At 45.4% G+C, this 21,156-nt stretch overlaps 1 protein-coding gene across 8 annotated transcripts in view; it reads right to left on the bottom strand.

The window, feature by feature from the left end:
• Window positions 1–21,156, bottom strand: part of Fry (FRY microtubule binding protein) — a 380,830-nt gene that overhangs the window by 39,355 nt on the left and 320,319 nt on the right. For 7 of the 8 annotated variants that reach the window (XM_040751422.1, XM_040751415.1, XM_040751418.1 and 4 more), the window contains 10 exons: window positions 20,786–20,973; window positions 19,928–20,022; window positions 16,685–17,292; window positions 14,977–15,074; window positions 13,941–14,111; window positions 13,643–13,783; window positions 11,246–11,425; window positions 9,007–9,168; window positions 4,458–4,532; window positions 1,537–1,707 (listed from right to left, as the gene is read on the bottom strand). In XM_040751422.1, the coding sequence (XP_040607356.1) occupies window positions 1,537–1,707; window positions 4,458–4,532; window positions 9,007–9,168; window positions 11,246–11,425; window positions 13,643–13,783; window positions 13,941–14,111; window positions 14,977–15,074; window positions 16,685–17,292; window positions 19,928–20,022; window positions 20,786–20,973 (1,889 nt within the window). Of the gene's footprint in view, window positions 1–1,532; window positions 1,708–4,457; window positions 4,533–9,006; window positions 9,169–11,245; window positions 11,426–13,642; window positions 13,784–13,940; window positions 14,112–14,976; window positions 15,075–16,684; window positions 17,293–19,927; window positions 20,023–20,785; window positions 20,974–21,156 lie in introns of all 8 variants that reach the window. The other variant, XM_040751416.1, reaches the window with a different exon arrangement.

Here is a 21,156-nt window from a genome sequence, read left to right as displayed (position 1 = left end):
CTTTCTTTCTCTCTCTCTCTTCCTTCTTCCCTTCCTTTCTTTTTTGTTTTGTTTTTTGAGACAGGGTTTCTCTGTGTAGCCCTGGCGGTCCTGGCACTTGCTCTGTAGACCAGACTGGTCTCAAACTCACAGAGATCCATCTGCCTCAGTCTCCAGAGTGCTGGGATTAAAGGTGTGCATCACCACTGCCTGGCTTCTTTTGTTTCTTAAGACAGGGTCTCACTATGCAGCTCTGGCTGTCCTGGAACACCAGGCTGGCCTTGAACTCACAGAGATCCACTGCCTCTGCCTCCCCAGTGCTGAGATTTAAAGTGTGTGCCACAATATCCATCAGTATTTTTTAACTGCTTTTTTTGGGGGGGGGAACAGTGATGGAGATACAGCTCAGGGTCTTGGGCATAGTAGGCAAATACTCTACCGCTGATGTGCCAGCCCAGTCAGTCAGGGTTTGCTCAGTGTGTTATCTAGGGAGATAACGATTATTCCATGTATTTTCATCTCTCCTGCTAGGACATCCAGGGTATATGTGACCCTGGGAGGTCAACCGAAGACAGCACTGTGGCCTCAACTGGACATATGTAGGTTTACCAGTAGTCACATTCTTTCAGGAAGCTACACAGACTCTCGTTTTCCCATAAGAGTACAGTTGAGTTAGGAGGCACCCACCTACTGCAGGCTCAGAGCCTCTACTTTAACTGTAAGAGCAGAAGAAAACCCTTTGGAGCCAAGAATGCATTTCCTTAAACAGGAACAGACCAACGCAGCATTATGAGACACAATCTCAATCAGTTGAGTTCTCATTCCCTGGAGGCAAAACACTGCCTCTCCCAAGGAACATGCCCTGAGCTGTACAAATGAAGGTGATTCCCTTCCTCCTCCCGGGTCCACAGACAGCAGAAAAGCATCTTATTACCATGATTGTCATTCCAAACTAACAGATCTATCTGTACATGCCTGCCAGGACTTGAGTTCAGCTGCTCCAAAGGTCTGGAATGTTGACCACCAACTAACCCAAAGCAGGGCAAAGACAGCAGGTCTCTGTCTCATGCTTTATATTTTATTCCAGGCTCTAATGTTTCCATCAAGCACAGGACAAGAATGCAGGAGTCCTCTGGCTCTGATCTCAGGGGGTGGCAAGCAGGCTTTGAAGTACCTACATCATAGTAACTTTACATTTGGAATGAAATGTTCAGTATATTTTGCCCCAGTACTGGGGAATGGGCTTAGAAATGATGCATCCCTATGATTAAAAAAAAAAATCCCCCGGACTACACACACAGCCTTTGTGTAGCTGTTACCACTCAGATCTTTGCCATTTAGAAATAAGCTGGCAACTTTTGCTGCGAGCCTAGACAGGAAGGGTGGGGTAACTTTTGCAAAAGTAAAGCAGCTGTGCTTTGGAGAAGCTGATTCAAACGGAGTTACAGCTTCCCAACCAGAGACCTTGTTACAGAGAGTGGTCAGTGGGGAAAGCGACACTTTTGTTAGTTCAAGACAAGCCAAGAGGGTGACTGTGGCAGAGAGTATACACCGTACCTCCCCGTCCTCCAGTTCCACGTCCAGGAAATCGAAGTCCCTGAAGACCCGGAACTGCTGTTCACTGTTGGTGTCATCCATGTTCTCCTGCTCCCGGGTGCCGTCCTCGGACGACACCAGGCTCGTCTGATGCTCTGGCAGATCCAGGTCCCCACACGAGGAGAAAATCACCTAGGAATCAAAGGAGCCCTCTTTTGAGAAACTCACCTCCCTTCTGTTGTTTTGCAACGAGTGATGGCCATTGGCTCCCTGGAGGGACTGTGTCTCCAGTACACACCTAATTCCTTAAGTGGGTATTTTTAGAATGTTCTTTTATTATTTATGTTGGACAGGTGCCTTCGGATTAAACTCGCTGCAAACACTACAGCGCTTACACTACAAAAGCATCCTAGAGTGGAATGGTGATCTCTTAGTGTGGATGGTGGGATACTGTGTGTGTGTGTGTGTGTGTGTGTGTGTGTGTGTGTGTGTATGTGTGTAACAACTTAAGCCTGTGTTCACAGACAAACTGGAGCAGCTGAAATTTTCCAGTCTTCTTGAACTGACTGAGGTTAGAAATTATGGACCTCCCCATGTCAAATATACATAAATAATATTTTAAGGATGACGTCAAGCTATGCTATCGTAAAATGAACCTTGGGAACAAAGGCTTTAACCCTTTAAGAGATAAACCAGAGTTTAGGAAGAATTAGTGAGGAGAAACCAAATTCCTATGCTTAGGTTCTTTTTTGTTTAGACATTTTATTTTTTAATTAGCTAATCAACTTTTTCAGACAGGGTCTCACTGTGTGTCGTCGTTGGCCTGGAGCTCTCTATGTAGACAAGGGTGTCCTCAAATTCAGAGATCTGCCTGCCTTTACCTCCCAAGTAATGGGATTAACAGAGAGTGTGGCTCAGTGGCAGAGCATTTGCCTCATATAGAGTGTTCATGGGTTCAAATGCCAGCAAAACCAGAGAAGGAAGGACGGAAGGAAGGAAAAGCATAAAAACCAAGTGGTAGGCTTAAAGGCACATGCCACCATGTCCAGCTACTGAGACATTTTAATAGGTCTTTTTAAAAATGGTTTGTTTGTTCTGTTTTTTTGTTTGTTTTGCGGTTTTTGTTTTTTGTTTTTGTGTGTGTGGTTTTTTTTTTTTTTTTTTAGATAAGGCCTCATTCTGTCTCCCAGGCTGCCCTATTTATGTAGCCCAGGCTGGCCTCTGGTTCAGGAGGGTCCTCTTGCCTCAGCTTCTGGGTTACTAGGTTTTCAGGTGTAAGTCACAATACTTGGCTTAATAGAACTTTGAAGAACTAAGAAACAATAAATATTTTGCTAGCCAGTCTTTGTTGAATACAAATTTGAAATAAAATAAAAATCTTTTGTGAACTGAAGTCCCCAGGGGAAAAGGGGGGGGTGCACATCTGTGTTGAAGATTCTACTGCTGGGCAGTGGCGGCGAATGCCTTTAATAGCAGCACTTGGGAGGCAGAGGCAGGGGGAACTCTGTGAGTTCGAGGCCAACCTGGTCTACAGAGTGAGTTCCAGGATAGGCTCCAAAGCTACACAGAGAAACCCTGTCTGGAAAAACCAAAACAGAAACAAAACCATCCCCCCAAAAGAATGAATGACCAATTAGAACTTCATTATTGTGGAGCGTTGGAATGCTGCTGATCTAGACCTGAAATCATCACGGGCTATTTTAGTCCTCTTAATGACCATTCTTTGTTCACCCTTGAGCCTGACCCAACATCCATTTGATTAAACAATCAAAACCCTTGAAATATATTCTTAGCAGGTCACTAGCTTCCACCAATCCAAGCTAAGAACGTCACCAGAAGATGTCTAGCAGCAGGGAGTCACCTGCTTGCTGTCACCTGCTTGCTGTCTTCACCAGTGCGGTTAGTAAATGTCGTGACTGACGAGCAAAGCTCCACAGTGGAGCATGACACGACATTCTGGCCAACCTGAGTCTGTGCTCCCAGGCCACAAACACCAAAAATGTGGCTGAAGGGCTCAAGAATAAAGTGTCTTAATTCTTTTGAGGGGAGAGCTGTATTCTGTATTAACACTTGATATAACCATTATAATACTTCTCTGTTCCTTTAAAGAGGACAAGTTATTATAGGAACAGAAATATAACAAATATCTCTCCAGGTTAAAAAGGGTGAATGAGAGTTGAACATTGGATTTTTTCCCTCTCTCTAGTGTATAAAAATAGCCCTGTGTTTTGGACTGCATAGATTAAACATCTTAGATTTGAAAACCTAAAATCTTAAAATGTTTTAAATTTGAAGTGTTACTATTAATTTACTGAGACAGTGTTTCTCTTTGTAGTTCTGGCTGTCCTGGAACTCACTGTAGACCAAGCTGGCCTTGAACTCACAGAGATCTATCTGTCTCTGCCTCCTGGAGATTAAAGGCATGTGCTGCCACCGCCTGGCTTTTATAAATATTTGTAACGTTTCATTTTTTTCATTGTGATGTGACTAGTGAACAGGCTATGACATATTTAATAAACTTTGGCCAATGCATACTTATTTTCATGTTTATATAAGTAAAATGGTGATATCAGAATACGATAAGTGCATAGTGAGCAAAACTATATTCAAGAGGAATTAGAGAAATTTGCCTGTATGTCTTGGAGATGTGACAGACGCCATCACGTATGTGGCATGTAGTCTGGACACGTTTACACAAATAAGCAGAGGTCTGAACATAACTGTTTTCGAAGGCAAACTGGAGCAAAGAGGAGTGAAATCCTTCCTTGTTCTTGCACTAAGATTATAATTCATGGGGTGAGAAGGAGTAACACAGGGGCTGAATGTAGATTCTGGCTATCGGACTTGCCATTCATACTAGAATCTTCCAGATCAATGTCAGAACAGACCAAAAGCAAAAGCAATACGATACCAAAATGACTATGGTACAGAATAGAACTTACAGATGGGTTTTTGCTTAGTCCGACTTCTTGGCCACAGAGAGAAAGGACGTGAACCAATTTCTCTTTTGTTCTTTTCTGGAAAACAAAAAACACAGGCAAGGTTTTCATTCTGGGGTTCCAAGAGCAAATCTGTCATAATGCTATGGATCCCAGCTACAAAAAGTGGATGGTGATGCTTAACATGTAGCCCCAGATAAGTGGGAATAAAACACAGGATTGACACAAACAAGAATGTAAGATAACCTGTTGATAACTGTAAAATAACAATTGCATATTCAAATAGCAGTTTGGATATACTGAGTTCACTGTCTTCATTAGAGTTACTACTTTTGTGATGAAGTGATACCACCAAAATAACCTGGGGAGGAAAGGGTTTATTTGGTTGATACGTCCACATCATAATCTATCATTGAAGGAAGTCAGGATAGGAACCCAAACTGAACAGGAACCTGGAGGCAGGAGCTGATGCAGAGGTCATGGAGGGGGTGCTGCTTACTGGCTTGCTCCCCATGGCTTGCCCAGTCTGCTTTCTTATAGATCCCAGGACCACCAGCCCAGTGGTGTTCCAGTCCATAATGTGCTGGGCCCGCCCACATCAATCACTGTAGGGAGAGATCTTAAGTACCTGTACTGTGGACCGTGCCCATTTGGGCGTGGTCACAGGTACATAGGAACTGGAGATAAGAGCTGGAGGGAAAGGTTCCCTCGGGGTTCTGTTCAAGTCTCTGAGACCAGCAGATTGCTGACCTCAGTTTCTCAGCTTCTCATGTAAGTGACTTCTCCATAATAAAGCATCATATGCCACCCCTTCCCTATATACTTTGTGTAGCTTAATATTCCTCTTTAAATCACTAATTTAAAAAAATGGCCTACAGGTTTGCCTGCAGTCTGGTCCCCTTCTTTTGATGACTCTAGTGTATATTCAGTTGACATAAAACTAGCCAGCACAGTTAGGTAAATTGCCACTAGGGCTGGCTAGATGGCCCAGCTGGTAAAGATGCTTGCTGTCAAGCCTGGCTACGTGAGTAGGATCCCCTGAACACACATGGTGGAAGGAGAGAACTGACACTACAAACTGTCCCGTCACTTCCACATACATGGTGTGGTTGGCATGCACTGTGACACATGCATAATCCCTCAAAAACACATATAGTTAAAAATGGAAAATTAGTGTTTTGAGGTACTAAGGAGTAAGTCAAGGGCTGTAATGCATGCCAGGCAAATACTCTTAACACAGAGATGCACCCCTAGCCTTCTTTTTTACTTATTTTAAAATTAGAACAATTTTTTATTTTATATGTATGGGTGTGTTGCCTGCATGTATTGTATGTGCACCACATGTATGCGGTGCACAGGGAGGCCAGAAGAGGGCATCAGATCCCCTGGAATGGAGTCACTGGTGGTTGTGAGCTGCTGTGTGGGTGCTGGGAACTGAACTTGGGTACTTCACAGCATACAGTGCTCTTAACCACTGAGCCATCTCTCCAGCCCTATAGTATTTATTTATTTTAAAGTGACTATTAACTAAAACAAGGCTCTCTCCATGTTTGAACTGTACAGGGCTGCCCTATTATCCAGGGTGGGTATGTGCCTGTCAGGACCCATGAAAAGAAGTCCATTCCATTTTGCCTCAAGTTCAGAGAGCTTAAATCTGTCTTATTACCTATAAGACATTAGTTTGGTGGCTACAGGACGTTTTGGCCTTGGTAGTGTATGTCTCTATATAAGTAACAACAGAGGTGTGTTTACTCTTGACCCTGAAGGCCAGATGGCAGGTGTGGCTACCAATACCTGGAGGACTAAGGGAAGTAAGTCTCTTTTCCCCTTATACATGATAATAGAAGTCCTCTGCCATTGTCTCCACTTTTGTTTGAATACTTAGGAGTGTGAAAGAATAAACTAGGGGTGCATTCAGTATGGATTAAATGGCCCTCTCTACAGCTATCCTGTGTCTCTGTCTCAATTCTTAACCCCATTAGCTAGCTTGTCTCTATCCATACTCCCCCTCTCAAGTACGAACCATGGGCTGGTCAGCTGGCTCTGACTGTAGCCCCGCCAAGACAGCTTCCCACATGTGCCTCCATGAAAAACAATTCCTAGGCCATCCATAGCCTCCCTGGATGTCTTTTTGTATGTTATAACTTAGTTTCAGGAAGGCTTGGCTTTCCTTCCATCAGAAAGACATCTATTTTGTTATAGAACAAGCCTTTTCTGGCCCCAGTGAGATAATATTTTCACTATCTGTAGACTTGAAGCGTTCATTCATAAGCCATGGAAAAGCTAGAGTTAAGTTAGATTTAAATCTCTTTGTTTTTCTTCATGAACTTCCTTTTGTAGCCTCTTATATACAGAGACTCTTCTAGAATCAACCACATTTTCCAACAAGATGAGGGTTTCAGAATAAAAAGAAATACCATGAACCTAGAGGTGCTAATGTAATTAAGATCCAGTCATAAGATAACCCTGCAAATTCTCTCTAATCTGATTTTGGTTTGTTAGATGGCAACTTCTAGAAACTGCTATTCATGCTAAGATCCTCCTCCTCCTCCTCTTCCTCTTCCTCCTCCTTTTTAAAAGACAGGGTCTTTCCATGTAGCCCTGGATGTCCTGGAACTATGTGGACCAGTCTGACCTCAAACTAACAGAGATCTGCCTGCTTCTGCCTCAGCCATTAAAGGTATGCGCCACTACACATGCAGTGTATGATTTTCTTTCTCTGCGGAACTTGATTCACTGCATTTCATCCCATACTATAGAATTACTCAGTATGGGATCATTTCAAAGCCAGACATGAGAGCTTTGCATCTGAAGGGTGACAGATCTCTCTTTCCCTAAGTCTTAGTCTCATTCTCCCGTTCTGAGACAAAATCAGTGGAACAATGAGGCACAGGACAGAGCCCTCCTCATCTCTTTCTCTACCAGGACTGCAGCCCCCAGCCATTGCAGTGTGCCACTAGGCTCGCCTGGCCTTCCAGTCCTGGAGATGATGGTGAGCTGGAGGTGTGCAGACACAGTACAGTCTTGCCCAGCACCCACCTAGCCTGCTTCTGATAGCCCAGGCTTTCTTTCTATTGTGGGAAGTCTCCTTTCAGCCACCTTCACACACTGCAAGAGTTCCTTCCAGGCTGGAGAGATGGCTCAGTAGTTAAGAGTACTTGCACTCTTGCAGAGCACTTGGGTTCAGTTCCCAGCACCCACATGGCAGCTCACAATCATCTGTAAGTCTGGTTCCAGGGAATCTGGTGCCCTCTTCTGGCCACACACACACACACACACACACACACGCACACGCACACGCACACGCACACGCACACGCACGCACACAAAGCACTCAGAATAAATCAATCTAACAAAAAGCTCCTTTTCTAGATCTACTGCAGATGTCAGCAGAGGGTGAGTTGCCATCCTGAAATCATCAGAACCCAAAGCCACGAAAATATGGAGCCACTAGCATTTGCCGTTGCTTCCTATAGAAAGGGTCAGTCTGAGGGACAGAGGGGACAGCAGGGGGCCAAGACCTTGGGAAAGGAAGGTGGGACAGTAAGAAGGAGAGAAAGCCTAAGGCTCTGAATCCTAGCATCTGGGAATGCAGATGTTAACAGCTGGGTTGCAGCTGTGCTTAGAGATGGATACTGGTGTCATTTTGATCTTTAATTTTTATCAAAAGCCCACACACTAAAGGCTTCGTCACCCACCTGCAGTGCTACTGGGAAACGGTGGATCATTTAAGAGGTGGAGCCCAGTGGGAGGAAGTCAGGTCATTGGAGGTGAGCTCCCACTCCCCCGCCCCCATCCTCTGTTTTTCTTTGCTTCCTGGCTGTCACAAGTTGAACAAGACTCCTCCATGATGTATAGTGTGACATTCACAGGCCCAGCAACAGGGCCAAGCCACCATGAACTGCAACCTTATGAGCCAAAGTAGCCCTTTAAGAACCACAGGTATTTCGACTCATTTACATGAAACTAGTTAACATGGATGGCTTAATGAATTTCTTTTCCACTTAAGGTAGCTTTTCAGTGGGTGTCTGGCACACCTCACTAAAATGCTGGAGAATAATACAGGGGTTTTACCTGACGGCCATGTGGCATCAGTGCTATGATGGTTATCCAAAGGCTTTCATCCAGTCCCAGGCTGTGATAACCAAGCACAGAGAATTCTAGCAGTTCCTCCTGCTCTGTTCTGCTTGCCCTGCTGATGGCAACTATGCTTCAAGTTTATGCTCTGAGGGGAACAGGCAGAAGCCCCTTTGAGTGTGTGACCCCAGCCATTCTTTATTGGACACGGCATTCAGGGGACTCATTTGAGCATGGGTGGGGGTGGCGAGGGTCAAGACTGCCTCTCACATTTGAAGGACTGCCACATGAAAGGAAGCTCAGATTTGTTTCTCAAGCCATAGGAGACACAGAACCAATGAAGAGGCAAGAGTCAGACAATGGGCTGTTCCCGATAAAAAGGATTGCTCTTTCAACGCTGTGAGATCCCGCTGCTGGAGGCAATAGGGTCTACCTGGCAACAATCGGGGGGGGGAGTTTCACATAGAGAGTATACCTGGGAATACTGGGGTCTTTTCCAGCTCACAGGAACGAGGACATTGGAGTTAGAACCTGAGGAGGTGGAGGATGCACTCCGGGTGACAGCCATTGCTCTAGGCTTCCCATCCCGTCCAGAGGAGGCCTGGAGTTCATCGTACCGTCTCCCGATGATTGGCGTCTGGAGAAAGAGCAATGCAGAGGCACGGTTATTCTACCCTAACACCTTTACAGTGTAAGGAACTGTTCAGTCCAGAAGAAATTAAAAACTGATCACGTGGCTAGAACCAGACCAAGACAGGGAAACTCAATGTCATATGCAGGCTCATTTTCCTGGTGTTCAATGCATATCCTGGGCCATTTGCACATGGGATATCTCCTCACCCTGGTTGTCAGAAAGACTAATGCAATGACCTCTTCATTATACTTTAGATCAGTGGTTCTCAACTGGGGGTTTACAAGCCATCAACAAAACCCTATCTCCAAAAATATTCTCTCTCTCTCTCTCTCTCTCTCTCTCTCTCTCTCTCTTCTCTCTCTCTCTCTCTCTCTGTCTCTCTGTCTCTCTCTCTCTCTCTCTCTCTCTCAGGTTTTCAAGATAGGGTTTCTCTGTGTAACAGCTCTGTCTGGCTGCCCTGGAACTCACTTTGTAGATCAGGCTGATCTAAAACTCACAGAGATCCACCTGCCTCTGCTTTCTAAGGGCTGGGATTAAAGGCATGTGCCACCACTGCCCAGCTGTATTATGATCCTTAGCAGCAGCAAAATTACAGTTATGAAGTAACAACAAAATTAATTTAATGGTTGAGGGTCACCAGAACATGAGGAAGTGTATTAAAGGGCCACAGCATCAGGGAGGTTGAGTGAAGGGACCAGCCCCCTGCACCCCCTGTTTTAGCAGCCATGACAGGCTAACATGTGCTCGCCTGATCTTGTCCCTCCTGACCTCCTCATGGCAAGGAACCAATCAGAAGTTAGCTGGTGGGCCTGTGCTTTATGGCTCTGGGTGTGCTTTATGTATAAGGGCACAACAGTGACATGCAGAGCATAGCAACCGCCCTGGGAGGGCCTATGGGCCATAACAACCAGTTGACCAATCAACACAGGACAGGTCATCCAAGCCCGGAAGCACACCAATCCTGAGACTATTGCATACCCCTAGACACTCCCCTTATGCTATCTGATTTATTCCCGCCTTGTGGTTTCTCAGGGTCTTTCTCCAGCCAGTCACTGTGGTGAATGGATGAAAGGCCCGAGCTAATGGGGTTAGCTTGTTAAACAACAGCAATAAAAGACTCTTTGCTTTTGCTTCAAAATGGGTCTCTTGGTGATTTTGGGGTTTCAGAATTTGGGCACAACATTTAGAACCCCTGCTCTAGACTTAAATGAAGACTGAAGAGAAAAGTGAAGCCAGTTAAGTCAACTGTCATATGTTGAAGCTTGAAAGAATCATTGTCTCCCCACTTCTCTTCTCGCTCCCACCCCCAACCTCTCTCTCTGTAGCTCTGATCTGCCTGTCTTGAACTTGAACTACTCTCTGTGTGCTGGGACTATATATGCCTCTTTCATTGTGCCAAACTTGCAATCATTTCTTGTAATAAAAGACTAAAATTTATTTCCTTCTCTCCTATCTCTAGTCTTCAATTTTTATGTACTCTTAATTATTGACAATTTTATTTAAATTATTTCTAACATTTAAATTATTCAAATGGATGAGGTCCTGGCCAAAGCATTGTACAACACTTTGGAAAGTTCACTTTCTGATAATCCTACCGTATATAGTCAGGCAGGAGACACTTTTTAAACTCTGCCTCAAAGGAGGTTTCACAGACACCTGCTTGAAATCCTTGAAGTGGCAGAAAGTGAGCAGAACTTTCTGTACCTAGACCTTAGGTCTGGAGCAATTCTGGGTCCCTGGGAGCCGGGGGATGCAACTAACTGGATACTGCTTTCTCTATCTTTTCGGATCAAAACAAACTCAAGTAAAAGGCTGTACCAGGCTTTTTACATGGGTGCTGGGGATTTGACCTCCAGTCTTTGTGCCTGGAGCCATCTCCAGTCTGTTGCTTCCATTTTTAATAATTCCCAGTTGAAAACCCCGTACTCATGCATTGTTAAAGGAACAGAACCCAATTTAGGCTTCAGATGTCTTCATTTAAAACAAATGTAAGTCTTCCTCTCTCTAGGCAACCACTTTGACTCTTGGTCATCATCTGCTCAGGCTACAGTTCACAGAAAAAGGCACAGGAGGTCAGGACCTCTGAGATGTCGAAGTGGAAGTCCAGGGTCTTGCCCGGCAGCTCCTTAGAGGTGCTGGTCCACACCCGGTGGAGTTCTATCTTGGAGAGGTCACCGTGTTGGTAGGAAGGCAGCACCAGGCTGGCTGATCGAGAAACAACCAGCTTCAAGATATTCAACGCTTCCCTCCAGTGGATGCTCTGTGGGCAATAAACATCGAGGGTTAACAGTAGGTCCATCTTCTGAGAGCCAGTGCTCACCACTGAACCGTCTCGTGACCCGTCAGACTTTACTGACTTAAAACAAAGCAGTAAGGGAAAGACGAGTGATAGACAAAGAGCATTGGTAAGTGAAATGAACCACACTGTGGAAACAAACAGATAACACAGATCCATTGTGGCCATAGTCAAATCACTTAGAGTTAAACATGGTATTATTTTTGCTAAGGAGCCATCTTAAGCTGTCAAAAGACAACGGTTTCCCATGCATGTTAGACTACTAATCATTCACAGCATATTTCCCCTACCTCCAGGGTCCCGTCTACTTGGTCCGACTGTTTCTCTGGATCTTGCTGCTGCTCTGTTCTCTACTGGGCATCTTGATCTCTTTCCTCCCACCTCTTCCCTTCCAAAACTTTGGTCCCTGTTTACCACCCCTGCTTGTAACTCAGCTGAATCCTCTCTGCCTTGCTTAGATCATTTCAATGGTTTCTTTTAAAAAGATTTATTTATGTTTTGTGCATGCATGTGCGTTTCTGCATGTGCCCGTGTAATTTTATATGTATTGTGTGTGGGAGCCTTTGGAGACCGGAAAAGGGCTCCAGGTCCCCTGGAAATGGGGTTACAGGCAGTTATGAGCTACCACACGGGTGCTAGGAACTGAATTTTGGTCCTCTGCAAGAGCAGCCAGGGCGTTTAACCCATGAGCCCTCTCTCCAGAGTCCAGAGTGAGTCTCTTAATACCCCAAGGGAGCAGGCCATGTAGCACGAAGTACCCTTGCCTCCTGTGAGTGCTAACCTGTGACTGAACACACTGAGGACACATCTCTCGAGTGCTAACCTGTGACTGAACACACACTGAGGACACATCTCTCATCAGCCCTTGAAAAATGGGGGGTGGGGGGAGGGAAGAAAAGCTTGGAAATTAAATTTAACATCGAATACTCTCAGGAAAATAGTGTCTAAAACTTACACTCTACAGCTCTGTCAATGTGATTAACCAGAGAAAAGTCCAGTGTTTGTCCTTGACATCTGGCACACACCAAGTTGGCTCCTGAGAAGAAAGGGCTAAGAGACCAAGGGCTGAAGAGCAGCAGATTCCTCCGCTGTTGAGTGTGGCTGAGGGCTGACCCAGGGAGGAACATTGGACTCCCTTCTGTCTGTGGCTGCACATAACGGATCAGCTTCCAGGCTCTAGAAATTCATTTGTTTTCCTGATGTAGTCTCAGAAGCAGTCTGTAGGTGTGTGCAGATGTTGACCCTGTGCTCTGCTGTTCAGGTCGCTGGTCCAGTGAAACAAAAGCAATGCCCCGGAGCCAGGTCTAAATGCTATCTCCAAGTCTACTAGCTGACCTCTTGGCCCAGACTCTAGTTGGTTTTTGTGTGTCTATGCATTTTATTATTAATCAGTTTATTGAGACAGGGTCTGATTGTCCTGGAACTCGTTATGTACACCAGGCTGTCCTTGAACTCACAGAGATCCATCTGCCTCTGCCTCCTGAGTGTTGGGATTAAAGGTGTGTGTTACCATGTCTGGGCTGTTTTCATTATTATTAATATCTTAGGTACTTCTTGTTATAGGGATATTAAAATGTATACAGAAACAGAGGGAAGCGTAACAAACTATGTTCTTATTACTTATTCACATTTTGTCACTTTTCTTCATTTATTCCTCTCTCTCTCTCTCTCTCTCTATATATATATATATATATATATACACACACACACACACACACACACACACACACACACACACACACACACACATATATATATTTTTGGTTGGTTGGTTGTTGGAGTATTTTCAGACTTAGGTTTCTAAATCCCAAAGTAAAGATCTGGCCTGGAACTGTGTGTGCACACATCTTCTTTCTCTTGTCTCCATTTTTGAAAATGACACTAGCACAGGACCTTTCCCCCAACTTCCCAGCCACTGGGGAATACTCAGCCTATGTGCCCATAAGATAGCCATGCCCCCGAAGCCAGGAATGTGTTAAGGTCTTCTTCTGTCTTTCTCCTAAAAACGCCACTCAGGGTGTGACCAATTAGCATGCTTGTCTGCCAGGGATGTGACATGGACACAGAGGCATGAATGTCGGGTTGGATGCCATGTGGCTTTATACACAAGGGCAAGCCACAAGCAATGCTCTTTGGTCACTCCTGGATGGGTCTGACTGGTAAGTGAATCTGAACACTCACCTGAACGTATTTTTCAATGGTCTTCAGGACTTCCACATTAAACTGTTTGACGGGAACGACCGAAAGGTCCATGTAACTGAGCAGACTGTAGATGACTTGGAGGAGTGGCTGCTGCATGCTGGGAAGGCCTTTCTCCAGCAACTGTAGAAGGTAAAGTACGGCCAGTCAGTTCTTCCCCCGGAGGAGAAGTATGCAGGCTTTCCCACACCCTATCATTGTAGTGTGCTTGGGGAAAACAAAACAAAACAAAACAAAACAAAACAAAACAAACCCTATGATCCTTAGCATCAACACTTACCTCTGCCAGGTAGGTGACCATGTTCAAAGTGAGGTCGGCATAGGCCTCATGAAGGTAGCGACAGACCACGTTGACCCATGTGGCACAGTCCCTTGTGTAGCTGTGTGTTTTGTACAGGGTCATAACATGAGCCAGATTTGAAAGTTTAGGATTTTTTTCTTCCAAGCAAACCTTTGAAGATAAGCAGACCAATTAGAGCTTTCCCATGGGCCGGAGGAAACGTCAGCAAATGTTCTAAGTCTTAAAAGGCTGGAAAAGAGCCCCACATACTGTAGCCGCAGAAGTACTTCATTTAGTACTTAGCTAGTACACTTTCCTACTTGCTTTGCTTTCTGTAATTTAGTTATTGTGTGAATGTGTATGTGTGTGAGCAAGTGAGTGCAGGGGTCAGAGAACTGCCTGAGGAAGCAAGCTCTCCGCTTCTGCCATGAGGGTTCTGGAGATGGAAGGCTTGGCAGCAAGCACCCTTTCCTGCTGAGCCAGCTCTACAGCTCCCACTGACCTGCCTGCCTGCCTTCCTTCCTTCCTTCCTTCCTTCCTTCCTTCCTTCCTTCCTTCCTTCCTTCCTTCCTTTCTTCATCTCTCCCTCCCTCCCTTCCTTTCTTCCTTCCATTCATCCTCCCTCCCCAACTCCGAGACAGGGTTTCTGTGTACAGCCCTGCCTGTCCTGGCAATCGCTCTGTAGACCAGGCTGAAGTCACAGAAATCCACCTGCCTCTGTCTCCCAAGCGCTGGGATTAAAGGCGAGCACCACCACACCCAGTCTCCTTGCTTTTCTTAATAATGAAGGTGGGGGGGAAGAGATAGTTTGTAACAGTCACTTAGAGATGTCCATTAGGAGTGGTGCCGGCTTCTGGGACAACCCCTGCCATCTCCAATCTGGCCATTCCCATCTGGCACTGAGACCCCCCAAGCAGATCTGCTGCTTGTGCAGTCCTAATGCATATGACTCTGCTGCACGCGGGACCCTGATGCATACCTGCATGTAGAACACTAGTGCATACGGCTCTGCTGCGTGTGGAACACTAATGCGTACCTGGGCAATCCTTTCTGCTACGTCCTTACAGAACTGATTGGGGTTTTCGAAATGTTGGATGAGCTGGGGCAGGAGACACAAGACATTCAGCGGGAACCCTGGATGAGAGAAAATACAATGGTAATGGCTGAGTGCGGTGTATTGTGACTGGTAACAGTGGGAAGACAGATTTTATTTTGTTCCAAGGTAATTAAAAAATGGTCTTTTTGTTATTGTTTTGACACAGGGTCTCACACAGAGCAGAATGATCTCCCCCTCCCCAACACAGGGTTTCTCTGTGTAGCTTTGGAGTCTGTCCTGAACCTCACTCTGTAGACCAGGCTGGCCTCGAACTCACAGAGATCCATCTGACTCTGCCTCCCGAGTGGTAGGACTAAAGGTGTGTGCCACCACCACAAAATGATCTTTAACTTGAGCAAGGGTGACCTTGAACTTCTGACCTTCCGGCCTCCATTTCTTGAGTGGTGGGATTATAGGTATGCACCACCACACCTGGCTGTATGTGGTGCTGAGGACTGAGGCTAAGGCTTTGTACAAACTAGGCAAGTTCTCTATCAACTGAGCTACATCACCAGCCCCCAAATAGCTTCAGGAGGCAGGGTAAATATGATATGATAAAGAAATCAATGAAACCCCACAAAAATGACATGGATACAAAGAGGCCACTGAATTACACTTGTGATTTCAACATAGAATCGTCACCTGTTTGTGAGCAACTGCGACTCATACAGATTTTATTGACATACATTTAACCGAACTGAAGCCATAGTTTAAGATTTTTTAAAATATAAAAATGTAAGCTAGCTTGTGGCATACATCTTTAATCTCAGCACAGGAGAGTCAGAGTCAGGCGGATCTCTGTGAGTTCAAGACCAGCTTGGTCTACAGAGTGAGTTCCAGGACAGCTAGGGCTACAAAGAGACCCTATCTCAAAAAACAAAACAAGACAAAACAAAAACCCAACTCATTTTAAAGCTGGCCATGGTGGAATACACCTATAACCCCAGGATTCAGAAGACAGAGGCAGGCAGATCTCTGAGGTCCAGCCTGGTCTACACAGAGCTCCACATCAGCCTAAGCTACCTAGTGAGATCCTATCTCAAAAAACAAAACAAAATATATCTAAGCCTTAATCATACAACTGGAAAGATTCTTCAAGATTGTTTCCCAACATAGCTAAGCTAAAATCTAGTTAGTGAAATGAATTCTGTTTTTTTTTTTTTTTTTTTTTGAAGACAGGTTTCTCTGTAGGTTTGGAGACTGTCAAGGAACTTTCTTTGAAGCCCAGGCTGGCTTCGAACTCAGAGATTTGCCTGCCTCTGCCTCCCGAGTGCTGGGATTAAAGGCGTGCACCACTACAGCCCGGCTACGACTTGAATTCTTAATTAGTTATGATATGGAAAAAGCTGGTGTATTAATTTTGCTTAATTCAGAACAATAGAAAACCAATGTATTTTTCAAAAGCACAAAGAAAGGCAAAACAATAACAACAACAACAAAACCCAAAAGATTTGGGAATTCGACAATACTTACAATTTGATTCAGAAACCATTCCTATCCATACATATACACACGTCTATGTAAATTGCTGCCCCTTTTATTCGATTGCCAGTATCTAGTACTATAGATACAGACATACAGTATTATTTTGTCTAAGGTTGAAAGCAACCACCATCAGGGCTATAGGGATGCGCGACACTGGCCTTACCAATGGCTTGAGATGAGTCCACCATGGGCACTTTGGACACGGGAGTCAGCAAGCTGAAAAGCTGCAGGGTCAGGTCTGTGGTGGTGAGGGAGGTGAAGCCCTTGAGGAGCAGCTGCTGTAACCCCGAGAAGTCAGCCCACTGGAGCTGCCCTTGGAGTTTCTCGAGCTTTTCTCGGTTCTCGGCTTTATCCAGCGGCATATGTGCCAGCAGGCGGTTCAAGAGCCTCAACGCCATGAGGTATTCAAACTCAAAATCGGACTCCATCAGGGCTACGGTGACCCAGAAGATGGTGGCCAGCAGGTTGGTGGGATGGTTGACGTGGGACGGGTCTGTGAGACTGTCCTTCAAGGAGGAATTGCTTCTGGTTTTTGAGGAGAGGCCTTGTTGGGTACAAGCTTGGATTCTGTCCAGGGTGGCACTTCGAGGCGGGTCAGAGGACCGGTCAACCACACCAAACTTCTTGGGCACAGAGAAGCTCCTTTGGTGCCGGCTCCTCTCTGCAGTCGTGGTGTTGCCACCTGGAGTCCCGGGATTGACATTCAGCTGGCCAGTGCTCTTCCGGCTCGCAGTCAGCTTACTGCTGGAGTTCAGATCTGGTGACGAAGAGCTAGGTATAAACAGAGGTGAGTCAGCAGGAAGCCAGCCTGCGCACTGTCTTCTGAGAAACAGCCAAGGAGGAGAACCAATTCTTAGAGAAGATCACCTTGGTCTATGACTGTATCACCCTGAACTTGGCTTGATAGCTAAGCAGGGCCAGACCTGGTTGTTTCTTGGATGGGGGGGCACACAACGTTCAATGCACATGTCTTTTATTAATTAATTAATTAATTAATTAATTAATTAATTATTTTTTGAGACAGGGCTTCTCTGTGGCTTTGGAGGCTGTCTTGGAACTAGCTCTTGTAGACTAGGCTGGTCTCGAACTCACCTGCCTCCCTAGTGCTGGGATTAAAGGCTTGTGCCATCACCGCCTGGCTGTCTTTTATTCTTAACTCAAAGCTATGAAGAATAAACCTGAGCAAGAACAACCTCCGAAAACCAATACTAACTTTCATTTGTTGAAAGTCTAAAACCCCAGCAATTTAGTGAGTTTTCATATACGTATTCTGTTTGAATTTGGATGGAAAGAATTATAAAATAAAATATACCAACAAGTGCAAAGATTATCTCCTCTTAGAATAGAAAGTTATCAAGAAGGAAAAATAAGTACACGGGGCAAAAAAAATTTTTGCACTTATAAAATTCGTTGGTTCCCTCCCCTTTTTCCCCCTCTGAGACTGGGTCACTATGTAGCACTGGCTGACTCAGAACTCACTATGTTGACCAGGTTGGCCTTGAATTTAGAGAGACCTATCTTTTAATCTATTTGTATCGAAAAGGTCAAACTCTTTTTTTTGTTGTTGTTTTGTTTTTCGAGGCAGAGTTTCTCTGTGTAGCTTTGGAGGTTGTTCTGGAACTCGCTCTGTAGACCAGGCTGGCCTCGAACTCACAGAGATTCACTTGCCTCTGCCTCTGCCTCTCGAGTGCTGGGATTAAAGGCACGAGCCCGGCAAGGTCAAACTCTTTATTAGCATTCTGCCTGCCTACCTGCCTCCCTCCCTCTCTCTCCCCCTCCCTCTCCCCCACTCCCTCTATCATAGAGTCTGACTGCATTGTGGACTGGCAGCCTCAGCCTCAGTGCCAGGATTACATGCCATACTCAGCTTTTCCTATCACACTTTTACAGATCTAGAGACATGGGTTCATACAGATGGATGTCAGTAGTGTTAGTGATGGCATCAAAGCTATAAAAAAGGCTCATTAAAAATAATAAAATATTAGTCAGGTGGTGGTGGAGCACACCTTTCATCCCAGCACTCAGGAGGCAGAGGCAGGAGGATCTCCAGCCTGCTCTACAGAGTGAGTTCTAGGACAGTCAGAGCTATACAGAGAAATAAATAGAATAATGTCTATGGGGCTCAGTGGCTAAGAGGACTGAATTTGATCTCCAGCATCAGATGGCAGCTCACCTGTCACTCTCTAGCCTCTTCCAGGATCACAAGCACATACTCCCATCACACATAAGATAGTAACATTAATCTTAAGTAAAGGAAGGTTCAAAAGGAGGAAAGGTAAATTTACTGACTTAGTTTCTGGAACAAGTTCAACTACAGAATATCGAGTCACAAATAATTTGAAATGAGTTAGCACAAGTAGGGCCACACTTTAAAGGCTATTAAAGTATTTATTTACTTAAGCCAACTTCTATTCTAGCTGATTTCCTAGGAGTAGTTTAGATGAGCTTTGTATACTTATTTAATTCCTTCTTCCTGATATAATAAATAGGACTGTTATTATGTATTATTTAATATGTTTGAGATTTATGGGCTAAAAAGATGGCTTAGTAGGTAAGAGCACTTACAGCTCTTGCAGGTTAGACCTGAGTTTGGTTCCTAGCACCCATGTTGGGCAGCTCATAACTGTTCCTAACTCAGTTCCAGGAGATCTGTTGTGTTCTTCTGCCCTACACACACACACACACACACACACACACACACACACATACACACACACACACCCCACACGTGTAATGAAAACATATGTATGTTGCAACACCCCTTTTCCTTTTTTAAACTTAAGGAAATAATGCGGGGCTGGACAGATGGCTCAGTGACTAAGAGTACTTACTGCTCCTGCAGAGACCGGGGTTCGGTTGCCAGCACCTACGTGGTTGCTCACAACCACCTGGAACTCCCAGACACTCAGACAGTGCCCATCCATTCACATAAATAGAAAAATACTCCTAATCGCCAGGCGGTGATGGTGCACACCTTTAATCCCAGCACTCGGGAGGCAGAGGCAGGTGGATCTTTGTGAGTTCGAGACCAGCCTGGTCTACAGAGCTAGTTCCAGGACAGCCTCCAAAGTCACAGAGAAACTCTGCCTTGAACCCCCCCCCCACCAAAAAATATTCCTAATAAAAGAAGATACTGACTGGGCATTAGTGGCATATGTCTTTAATCCCAGCACTCAGGAGGAAGAGGCAGGGGGATCTCTGTGAGTTCGAGGCTTGCCTGGTTGGTCTACAGAGCAAGTACCAGGATAGAGTCCAAAGCTACACAGAGAAACCCTGTCTCAAAAAAAGAAGATACTAAATATAATAGGTCCTAAGTAGATTTCAAAACCTACATCTGTTCTTTGTATTCTGACCAACACTTGGCACAGTAAGTCTGACATCCAGATATCAACAAAGCGATCCTCACCGAGATAACACTGTGAAGAGGTCACTGTTCTTCAGGCAGTCAGACAAGTTGTCCACAGCGGCTTCCAAGGTTAGGAGGGCTTCCATCACATATCCCTGGAAAGCACACAGAGAACACTTGGTGCTGCTAACTCCCTGAGAGGGAGCTCACATAGCACAATCTCCCTTCCATCCACGACCGGATTTCTGAACGCTAGTCAATTCTGATATTATTCATTTATAAAGTCTAAGATCAAATTGTAAGGCTGGCTTGGGAAACCACACAGCCTAGGAGTTAGCCTGAGGATTTATTTCCCCAAGTCTGACAGCCTTCTGAGGGGTAATAAATACAACAGGGCAGTGGGGGAGGGGTGAGGCTGGGGTGAGTAGTCCCTGCTGAGGGGAAGGGCAAGGTGAGGTGTAAGGAGAGCTCTGAGCTCTACCCACAGGTCTCTCAGCAATGAGTCTCTCTCCATTTCTCCAGATCATCCATATAGAGATAGAGAGAGGTTGGCCCACATGCTGTGGGGATCCCTGCTCTGGCTCTGGCTGGACAGGTCGCATAACTGAGTCCTCAGCAGAAGGCAGAAAGACTCAAAATAACACAAAATAACCCCAAACAATACAATGTAACCCATCACCACCTGCTGTGTATGACCAACACTACCACCACCAAAGGGACAAACACAGGAGCCATGGAGAGACTTTCAAGTCACAAAATGTGATCACATCTGTTGAATCTGTAGAACAGTGTCCTCTGGAGTGACTTGGTATAAGGGATAGATAGTGGTTCTGGAGGTTAAAGCCAGCTTCTATGGACTCCAGCAGAGTGCTATGCTATGTTGTGGAGGGGGACTTATGTGGTCACTCCCTTCCATACCTGAATCTCATCGCCATGCTCTCCAATCACCTCCACCAGTCTCGACAGCAAGTCAGACAAAGCATGGGCCGACAGGGGTTGTTTGAGGGCCCGGAAGATCTGGAAGGATCGGCCTGCATAGTGCCTGGAAGAGCTCGCCAGGGCTGTCTGCAGTGCAACCTCACTTAAATGTTGCTCCAGATGGAAACCTATGGCCAGAAGAACAGTGGACAGGTCAACGTTGGTGCTCTAAACTGGTGTGCTCAAGTCATGAGGAGAGTTAGAACCTGCTAACAACACCCCCCCCCATACACCTTGTGGTGATAGTTATTTAAAAAATCAGTGTTTTGAGTTGGGAACAGTGACATGGAATGGATGACCCTGCCTCAGAA

The sequence above is a fragment of the Mesocricetus auratus genome, unplaced genomic scaffold, assembly GCF_017639785.1.
Source record: "Mesocricetus auratus isolate SY011 unplaced genomic scaffold, BCM_Maur_2.0 Super-Scaffold_100008, whole genome shotgun sequence".
In the NCBI taxonomy this organism is placed as follows: domain Eukaryota; kingdom Metazoa; phylum Chordata; class Mammalia; order Rodentia; family Cricetidae; genus Mesocricetus; species Mesocricetus auratus.
This window is presented reverse-complemented; position numbering and strand designations above follow the sequence as displayed.